At 36.9% G+C, this 10959-nt stretch overlaps 1 protein-coding gene across 1 annotated transcript in view; it reads left to right on the forward strand.

Moving 5' to 3' along the window:
- The window catches only part of LOC142614756 (CMP-sialic acid transporter 2-like), a 32699-nt gene extending 22595 nt beyond the window's left edge, over positions 1-10104 (forward strand). Inside the window, exons 12-15 of the mRNA XM_075787383.1 lie at positions 1485-1533; positions 2637-2731; positions 7645-7723; positions 9718-10104. Coding sequence (XP_075643498.1) covers positions 1485-1533; positions 2637-2731; positions 7645-7693 — 193 coding nt within the window. The 3' untranslated portion in view covers positions 7694-7723; positions 9718-10104. The remainder of the gene's footprint in view (positions 1-1484; positions 1534-2636; positions 2732-7644; positions 7724-9717) is intronic.
- Positions 10105-10959: the final 855 nt, after the last annotated feature.

Raw genomic sequence — 10959 nt, forward strand, 5'->3', positions numbered from 1 at the left:
AATTATATAATCTTTATTCTTCAAAAATAAAAAATAGGGTTAAAATTATAATTCAACAAAATTAAAAAAAGGACCCCTAGGGAAACTTTTTCCCTAAAATTTAGCACACTTTTTATCTAAACATATCTCACACACGTTTGATACATTTGTTTCCTAAAAACTAGCACACACTTACCCCATTTCAATTCCTAAATTTTAGTTTTTTAAAAGTCCTTTCCTTTGTAACATCACTGACAATAGATAAATTCAAATTGAAAAATTATATTAACTCAAAATTAAAAAAGAGCCTCATCGCACGTGTGGAGTACGTGTGATGATTCTAGTAGTTGTTGTTGTTGTTGTTCTTCTTCTTCTTCAGCAATCTCGGTAATTTTGACTTGGTATGCCAAAATAGGCTTGTACTGAAATATACCATTCCAATGGACAAACCGAAATGGGTGCCGATACAGTATTAATAACATTGGGCAAAACACTCCGTTATGACTTTAGTTTAAAGAAAAAAAACCCTAAAATTGGTATATGTTTACCATTATATGAAAAAATATGCTTAGTAATATATAGAAAATATATTTAATAATTTATTAATAATCATATCTTGCTGCACCCGCACCTTACTTTTTCAAAAACTACAGAGTTGCCATACCGCACCCGTGCTTCCTAGGTATTGGGTTGGTTCCAACATCTTTCTTAATTCAATCCTCAAAACTTTCACCAATGTTTTGCTTTGCCTTCAAGAATAATAATAGACCTCTTAGACCCAACCTTGAGTTTAGTCAATAATAGGAAGTGTCCAAAGGAATTTGAACTTCGTTGAAGAGTGTACGCAATATCACCTTCCCTGAATGTAAAAAATTCCTTGGGATTAACCCCCACGACGGTGTGTTTAGTAGTCTTCATCAACCATTGTGCCACATCCTTACACATAAAAACTGACCTCATGAAAAACTTGCCCCGTTCAAAAATCCTTAATGAAAAATAACGCTCCCTTCCTCTATCACCAACTGAAAAAGTTTGGATCCAGTAAAGAAATTGCGAACACCTCCCATGTTTAATCGGAAAAGTTGTAAAAGAAAGAAGGAAAAAAAAATCTGGCTAATAATAATATTATTATTATTATTCGTTGTGCTTTTTTTAGTTATTCTTTACTGATTCTGGGGAATATTATAAAAGGTAATTGACACTATATACCAATATTTCAGCACATTTTAGAAGGGTAAAGGGTGCATGGTTTTATGATTTTAAATATTGTCACGTGTTGGCTTGCCCTTTGCATTTGTCCCGGAAACATATTAATTGATGGTTTCACTCAATCTGAAGAGAGGCAAAAGTAGGAGTTCAATTATACTATCATAAATGAATTATAGATAAAACAGAAGTAAATTACCAAATATGTAACAAGGGCCTTCTATTTGTACATAAAGTTCTCTTCTGCAATTCTAACTTTCTTAGTAACTTACAATCTTCTTAAGTTGTCTCTTGTGCAGTGGCCTTGCTGTATCCATGGTAATGAAGTATGCTGACAATATTGTGAAGGTAAGTCATGGAAATGCATTTACTTGAATTTATATTATGTCCTGAAACTATTCCTTGGCATATTTGATGTAGGACAACCTAGGCTTCCCACCTAGATTAATCCCGCTGTAGACCTTAGGCTTCACCACCTAAGGTTGTTTGGATTCACCACCAAACGTAATGCAAACTTTGCAAATAACTTGAATAATATTAATCATAGTTTGAATACAAAAGAAATCATTTGAAGCTTTATGTACAGTTTCTAGGATTCACAATGATAAAGATAAGCTCTCCCAATACGAATCCTAAATAATCTCAACATACTAATCTGATACTAATCAAATACTGATGATAAACTTTAGTAAAGATAACATAAATGATAAGGATAATCTCCACAGATGAGCTATAGTGTGGTGTCCGCGCCAATATTGTTTGGCCCATAAAAGGGAAAAGGCATTTGCCATTGATGGTAGAATTTGTGAATATACTGGAATGTAAAAATTGTACCCTGGCCTGTTTTGGCACTAAAAATTCAATGTTTGCCTTCATGCTCTATTGGAACTCATTTCTGGCCTTTGGGTTATTTTAGGTTGTTTTTATTCTTGGTGAAGGCTTAGGTCAAAGCAGTATGGCTTTCTTGATCTTAGGATTAACTTTATTGTTGCAAATTTAACATTGATAGTTCTTGCTAAAGTATTTGTTGGTCTTTGTATTCTTAGCCTACATTCAGCCTTAATGAATGTCCAACACTCTTTTTGAAGGGTGTGAAAGATTGGTACATGACCTGAAGCTATTATTCCTTAAAATGTGTTTGAGTGGATAAATGCTTCAGGTGTATTTTCTTTTGCTTCTTTGCCTCATTTACTTGATCTGTACTTTCCATGTTTAATTTTGTGTACCAGTTGTATACCCATTGTGTATATTGGGTGGCATTCTGTTTGATTCTGTAATTAATTTTTACTTATGTGTGTGTGTGTGTGTGTGTATTTTCAGCACTTTATGCAGTTAAATTGATCTTTATAGCTGCTTTACTCAAGAGAAGCATATGTTACCATCCTGCTGCAAACATTTTCTGCACTTTGTGATTGAAGTTCCCATTTTTATTAGCTTCCCATGTTTTGCAGGTGTATTCTACTTCAGTGGCAATGCTTGTCACAGCTGTTATTTCATACTATCTATTTGGCTTTCATCTTACTTATGGCTTCAGCCTAGGCTCAGTGTAAGTTACTTTTGGTTTCATGGTTCATCTGTTTAGAATCTAAAAGGATTAATGGAAAATTATGGAATTGTAGTAGATCACTTCAAGGGGACCTGGTCCTCCTTAGGAAGAAGACAGAGATAGAAGAATAGAGAGAGGAAGAGAGTTGTGTAATCACAGTGTTATTCATCAATGAATGCATACAATCAGTTGTGTTCCCTTTTATACCAATAGACACTGCCTAACCAACTAACCGAACGATTAGCTAAGCAACCAATTAACTAAGTAAGTCCCCAACTAACTAACCCACTGGTAATTGAGGCCAGCTGTCATTCAAGAGTAATACAAACTAATTGAGGTGCCTAATGTTACCCCCTCCATTCAAAACGCCTTACCCACAAGGTGAGGGAAAGAGAGTTTGAGATGATGTGCGGACTCCCAAGTAGCATCTTCAGGAGGAGAGCCCAACCACTGCACCAAGACTTCAGTGGTAATCCGAGTCCGCAAGGTCTTAGTTCTTGTCTGCAACGCAGCAATAGGTGCTGAAAGCACTTGCCCTGCCTCATCAACTGGTGGCAATGTGGGAAGAGGCGTAACTTGTTGACCCAACTTCAACTTCAGACAAGAGACATGGAAAACAAGATGAATTTTGGACACAGGAGGTAAAGCTAATTTGTAAGAATCTGTGCCAGTCTTCTGCAACACCTGAAAAGGGCCAAAATATATTGGTGAAAGCTTCCACCTACCCTTATAAGCCAGAGTCCTTTGCCTATAGGGTTGCTACCTCAGAAAAACCCAATCTCCCACCTGAAAGGACATGTCCTGTCTGTGCTTATCTGCTTGAAACTTCGTTCTATCTTGGGCAGCCGCCAAACTACCCTTCAGAGTATCAAGTACTGCTTGTCTTTGACTGAAAAGAGCATCTAGGGCATCCACTATAGTAGTACCAGGCATCACGTAACTTGAAGACGTGAGACATATACAGAGAAGCAATCTTAGCAGCAGTACAAGGGTGAGAAATAGGTTCAAAATGGACATACTTAGTCAACCTATCCACAACTACCAAAATATCTTCAAAACCTAGGGACTTAGGAAGCCCTTCCACAAAATCAAGGCTCACATCAGTCCAAGGTGTAGCAGGGATGGACAATGGTTGAAGCAAACCAGCTTGAGAAGAAGTATTAGATTTTATTCTCTGACATACATCACAGTCCCTAACAAACTTCTTGAGGTCAGTGTTCATACCATGCCAAAAGAATTCTCTTTTATCCCTTTGGTAGGACTTCAAGAACCCTAAATGACCAGCTAAAGGAATGTTGTGGACATGATGTAAGAGCTGAGGCTTAAGAGAATATAGTGGACCAAATTAGAACCTGCCCTTGTAGAAAAGTAGATCATTCTAGAAAGTAAAACCTTTAAGGGGAGCACCATCTTGAATGGAATGAATAATTTTTTGTATAGATGCATCCAGAGAATAACTAAGTAGGGTCTGGAACTGATAACCAGAACAAACAACAAGTCTTGGAGCTGCCACTAAGTTGAGACAACTTAGATTGAAACTTAAACTTCCTAGACAGAGCATCAGCCACTATTGTTACTGCCCTTCTTGTATTCAACCACAAAAGCATACCCATACCCAGAAGCTTAGCTGGCCACTTTTGTTGAGCTGGTGTTGCAATTCTCCGTTCAAGCGAAAACTTCAAACTTTGATGATCAGTCTTAACTATAAAAGGCCTATTAGGGAGATAAGATCTCCATTTATTTACTACAGTAGCCAAAGTCAGTAATTCAGTTTCATAAGTGGACAAATGTAGATTCTTTCCCTTCAAAGCCTGACTATGGAAAGCTATTGGCCTTTGATCCTGCATCAGCACAGCTTCCAAGCCACAACCAAAGGCATCACAGTCTATGATAAATGGTTTAGAAAAATTTGGAAGAACCAATACTGGAAGATGAGTTACAGCCTCTTTAAATTGGTTGAAAGCTACCAATGCCTTGTTACTCCATTGGAGATAATCTGTCCTAAGAAGATCAGTCAAAGGTTGAGCAATAGTCCCATAGCCTTTAATGAATTTTCTATAATAGCCAGTAAACCCTAAAAAGCCCCTCAAGGCCTTAACATTTGATGGAATAGGCCACTGTACCATAGCAGAAGTTTTTCTAGGATATCTTATATACCCAAGTACTCCACCTCATTGCAACCAAAGACACATATAGACATTTTAGCATTGAGTTGATGAATGAGTAAAACTTCCAACTCAGTTCTCAAATGAGATAGATGATTAGTCAAGCAATGACTAAAAGCTAAAATGTCATCCAAGATAACCATTACAAATTTCCTCAGATAAGGCCTAAAAATTGTATTTATCAAGGCTTGAAATGTAGAAGGAGAAATGGTCAAACCAAAGGGCGTCACTAAAAACTCATAGTGACTCTCATGAGTTCTAAAAGCAGTCTTTTGTAGATCCTCACTCTTCATACGAATTTGATGGTAACCTGACCTTAAATTCAACTTAGAAAAAAATGGAAGCACCTGCTAATTCATCTAACAATTCTTCCACAACGAGAATTGGAAACTTATCCTTGATGGTAGCTTTATTTAAGGCCCTCAAGTCTATGCTTATTCTCCAACTACCGTCAGCTTTCCTCACAAGCAAGACAGGTGAAGGAAAAGGACTTTGACTTGGTTGAATAGAGCCTATTTCTAACAACTCATTTAAAAATTTTTTCAATTTCAGACTTTCGAAAGTAGGGATACCTATAAGGTCTTTCACACACTAGTTGAGAGCCTTCCTTAAAAGTGATACTATGCTCAAGTCCTCTGATGGTGGCAAGTCAAATGGAACTTCAAAAACCTTGGAAAAATCATCCAACAAATTAGACAAGGCTGATGGAAGTTGAGACTGAGCTGCTGTTGCAAAATTGGCAGGAAAAATTTGGAAGACCAGTCCTTTTCTTGCTGAACCACTGAAGAACCTATCAGCTTCCAAGATAGTGGAACCAGTAGGCTCTTAACCTTGCAAGAACCCTAATAGAGAAACTTCATAGTCAATAGGTGAAAGTCATGGCTAATCTTCCCTAATGTACTCAATTAGTGAGTGCCAAGAACCACCTCCCCCCCCCCCCCCCACTAAATGAAGCACATTGAAATCCACAATAAACCTATACCCTCACATAGAAAAAGTAACCCCATGACAACCCTTAAGAGTCTTAATAATAGTGCCATCAGCCACTTTAACCTCTGATATCTAAGAGGTATCAAGCTGCAACTGTACAGTAGTCAACACAGCAGCATCCAATAAGTTATTATTGCTCCCAGAATCACCAAGAGACACCACTTCTTGATTCTTGATTCTACCTTTTACCCTCATGGTATGCGAAGAGGGATTTACCTATTAAAGCATATCAAGTGATCTCAGCAGGGTTACCTCCACCACCAACCTGGATTGAATCTTGAGGTCCTAACACCACCTCATCTTCATTTATCAAAACCAATTGTAAACCAGGAGGTTTAGAGTCCACTTCCGTGGTTAACCCTTCTAGCAGGAATAATTTTGCACCCTTACATTTGTGCCCAACTGACCACTTCTCATCACTATTATAGCACAACCCTTGTTTCCTCCTTTCCTCCATTTGTGCATTGGACAACCTCTACAAAGGAAACTTAGTTCTTGATTCAGCTTTAGCTTTAAAGAACTAGGTTTCCTAGCCAATTAGAACTAAGGTTTAGCAATCTTTTATAAGCAACCTATTGTACTCCTTAAGGAGTTCGTAGATATTTTGATGAATGAAAAAGTGGTCATTTGGTCTCTCTTTTGCCTAGGTGCTAACTCCTAGTGGTTTTCCTGCTTGGTGTTGACTTCAAGCAAGGCCTAGGTGCTGACCCCTAGGTCATATCCTTTATTTTCTTGTTGTTTAATTTTGTCCTGGTTGTCTTGTGTCAGTTTTGTTATCAGAGCAAATACCGATTTGTTTGAAGCATCACTGTAGTCAATCTGAACCAGAAAATATTTGAAAAAAAAAAAAGAGTTTCGGCCATTGCATTTTCCACCCACCAGAAGAATTTTATCTATGCCTACCACTACAAAAAACCCCACAAAAATCCTGCTGGCATCACCTTCTACCTCCACCATCTCGCTACTGTCAAAATCCACATAGCAGCATCCATCAAGTTTTGAGCTCCACAACACAAACCTACCCATAACCCACAGAACCCAAGTGCTGATTGCACATTGCGCCACCTTCACTGTTCTGCCAACAGCCACCAACAGTAGCCTATGACCTCCATTGCCAGCCATGGACCCACATCAAAACCAACCCTCACCTGCCACCACACCACCATCCAACTGCAACACAAGTTCCTCCCATTAATCTGATCTCAAAGGTAACGCCTAATTCAGTCCTTTTTCTTTTTAACTCAAGCACCCTTTAGTCTTTGAAAACCCTCTAACCCAATGTTAAAAATCTAAAAGGATTAATGGAAAATTATGGAATTGTAGTAGATCACTTCGAGGGTACCTGGACCTCCTTAGGAAGAAGACAGAGATAGAACAATAGAGAGAGAGGAAGAGAGTTGTGTAATCAGTGTTATTCACCAATGAATGCATATGTTCCCTTTTATACCAATAGATGCTGCCTAACTAACTAACAGAATGATTAGCTAAGCAACCAACTTTACTAAGTCCCCAAATAACTAACCCAATGGTGATTGAGGCCAGCTGTCACTCGAGAGTAATACAAACTAATTGAGGTGCCTAACATCATTCCCTCCTATATATCCTTTAATCATATTACAAACAACTTGGTCATTTTTTCTGTTGTTCTGGAATGCATTTATATAATGTTGGGATTGATGAATGATGATGTTATAATTACTTTTATTTTAACAATAATAACCACTAAACTTCTAATTACTTGATTTTTATGAATTCCAGCATTGTTGTGGTCTCTGTATACATACATGCTGTTGGGAAGCAAAGATAACTCCGTACAGCTCTGCCAAATTTACTCAGTGTAATCTCCCATCCTTCTCAGTGATATTCCTGTATTTTAAAGTTATGATTAATTCAAGATCGGTAATCAAAAAATTCTGGATTCCAGTGTTTGCTTCAACTTTTTTAAAAATTACAATGGCAAGTTTACTCAAGAGTTGGTATATGATTTGGCAAGCTTCATCTGTAAAACCTTTTTGATCAATTACATCTAAGAATTCTGAGGCTTCGGCCTTCATTTTGCTTGTTTTGCCAAACTGACTTGCTGACTGAGTCATGCTTGAGATTTGGTTTTAAGGTAGGACTCTGAGATGGAAGGCTAAAAGCAATTAAAAATCAAGCAAATCAATGATAATATTCACAAGTCATAACTATAAGCTTTGCTATAGAAGAGGGGATTCCTCCATCCGCACCATATTAGTAACATAGAATTTAGTAGGCTAATAAAAGGAGCTATGCTTTGTCGACTTTAAATCTTATTTAGGTGAATGCATCTTGTTTAATTAATCTCAAATGCATAGGCAAAGTGGAAAAGAAGTTGAACACAATGTATTGAACTATACCTTGGCTGAACATTGGGTCTTTTTTGTAGAGTTGAATGGTAGCTACAAGCACAAGCAAATTAGTTATGAGTTATGACTTGTGACAATGCATTTCATGTATTCATTTCAAGAACGCAGCAGGTAGTGCAATAGAAGTTCCCTACATATGAAAATGCCAAATATTTATCTATAAATTGGTATTGAAAAAAAGGGAAAGGATTTGCTGCATACAAGACTGCTGCATTTGCAGCATAGAGGGCTAGGTGGCAAAAAAAATAGTGATACATGTCCAAGCGTCATGTGCAACTCACATGACCAGTTAATTAATTTGAGATGACAAACAGCATTAATGTTTGCCCTCTCTTCAAATCTGACACATTCTCTCTCTAGTTCATCCAAGCCCTCTCTCTCTCTCTCTCTCATCCCTGGTGCCCAGCCCTGCCACATGCTCTCTCAAGCCATGCAGATCCACCCAACCACTTCCTTGTCTACACCGGCCTTGCTCCGCCATTCCCACCCTTCACCTGCCTTTTTGCTGCCAAGAACCCCCACTCCAACCCCTTCTTTTCACTTAAATCTCTGTGGCCAATATGAAGTCGACAAAATTTAAATTTTTTGAGGTTCGTTACCTAATCGGCTTCCAAATTCCTCTCTCTTGCTTGTTGTTGTTGTTTTTATTTTATTTTTTATTTTTAAAATTACAAGATATCCTAACATCCCCTAATAGCTTTTGAGGATTTAGTGTTTGCTGTGGGTAAATCGGACTTTTGGGGATTTTGGAGATTGCTACACATAAAATTTCTCTTTGATAAATTTAGGTAATGAAGGTTTGTGGGGTTGAAAGGGTGTGATGGAGCACATGCAGACCATATATTCTAGTTAATTTGGTTTTCAATGGCTCTTAGATGCTACTGGTTAGACAACCATCAAAATCTTCTCTAAAATTAACTTTTGTATAAATATTATTTGTCTATGTCTGACAAGCCGTCATATTCTCTTCTGAAATCAAGTTCACAATGCATGATACTAATTCTTATGCCACCTTGTCAACATTGGTTGCATTAATCCTTTTTTCCTGTGAGATCTTTTGTTGCTAAATTTGTTCTGTATATTGTGAGGTAAAAATAGACTAAACAAAGATAGTATTTCTGTACCTAGCTATAAATTCTGTTAATCTATCATATTTATTGTTATGGTCAGTTAAGGGGTTAGGGATCTTAAGTAGAATTGGGGTTTGTTAATTTGGTGTACTTAGCTATAAGTTCTATTGTTTTATTATTGTCCAACATAAGCTATACGTATCTATTTTGTTAAAGATATCTAGCTTCTAAAATTTTAAATTGTTGCCTATATAGGTCTGCCTTTTGACTTGTTTTCTTGTGGTGTCCTTGTTGATAGGTATCGTAGAAATTCTTTATTCTTGGTTATCAACTTTGTTTTGTTTAATCTTGTTTTCTTCCACAATTTTTTGCAGATGTGTCGAGTCAATATCTTATAGGTACTACCTGTTTTATGGCACTCCACTTCACAATGAAATATGTAGAGGCTAAAGAGTGCCTTCATGTTGAGTTGGACAAGGGTGCTTCTAATAAATGCATTTTATGGAACAAAGCTTCTTTTTTTTGAATTTTATTTTATGCAGTTAAGCAGCCAACTTGCTTTTCCTAAATTGGCAGTGAAGATAATGGAAGGGCTGCGACAGTTTTGCCACTTGACATGTCAAAGCATTTGATCTTGAAACGCACTTTTTTTTCCCACCTTCTTTGCTTGGGTTATATGTTTTGTTGGAAAATAATTGTTCTTGAAAAATTGTGCCTTGTAATCGAAGTCTATATGTCAATAGAACTCTTATTTATCGATAGTGTTATGTTATGCAGCATTTATTGGTTTGTACATAAAGATTTGATGTCATTGCAGCAAAGCTTCTGAATTTAACTAAAACGTCTTTCTTTTGAGCCTAAGCTCCAGTCAAAAGAATCGATTCTTTTAGGCACAATAATGGTTTGAGTTCAATGGTGCAGATTATTTTTAAAGCAATTTGCTTTCTGCATAAAATTAGATTCTCTTTTACCCCTTTTTGGGTGTGTTAACCCGATGAGGCCCTTGAATAGATGATAAAAAAAGGTTTTTATTGGTAAGAAGGAAAAATGAGAAATAATGAGCCTTTGATGAAGTTTCAGGCATGGTTTTGATAGTAGTAATCTTGTAGTGTAGAGGAGCAGAAAAATAATATTTTTTGTCTTCTTCTTTTTTTCTTTGATCCTTTAGGGTCCGTTTGGATTGAAGGGGAGTATAAGAGAGTAAAATAAAATTTACCCAAAATTAGTATATTTTTAGCTAATTCTACAACATTCCCCTCCACTCTTCCTTTCTCCCCTCAATCCAAATAGGCCCTTAGTTTGTTGCATTGAATTTGGCGGGTAATTGTCATATGGTAAGCTGAGATATGTGCCCATTGCTTCTCTCATTTCCAAGAGTTGAGACAATAAATCAATGGTGAGAAAACAGGAGGTTGTGATTTGCAAGTGAATGAGTTGCAGGAAAACTACCTGATTGGTTTTAGGAAGATAATAAACAACCCAGAAATTTAGCTGCAGCACTAGTCCAATGTATAAATTTATAAGAAAGAAGTGAAAGACAATTTCTTCTAAAAGCAGCTTGTTTTTATTACTCATCTTCATAGCATAAATACGTTCTTCTCTATCCAATTACAAGC

Source organism: Castanea sativa, chromosome 11, assembly GCF_040712315.1.
Source record: "Castanea sativa cultivar Marrone di Chiusa Pesio chromosome 11, ASM4071231v1".
Classification (NCBI taxonomy): Eukaryota; Viridiplantae; Streptophyta; class Magnoliopsida; order Fagales; family Fagaceae; genus Castanea; species Castanea sativa.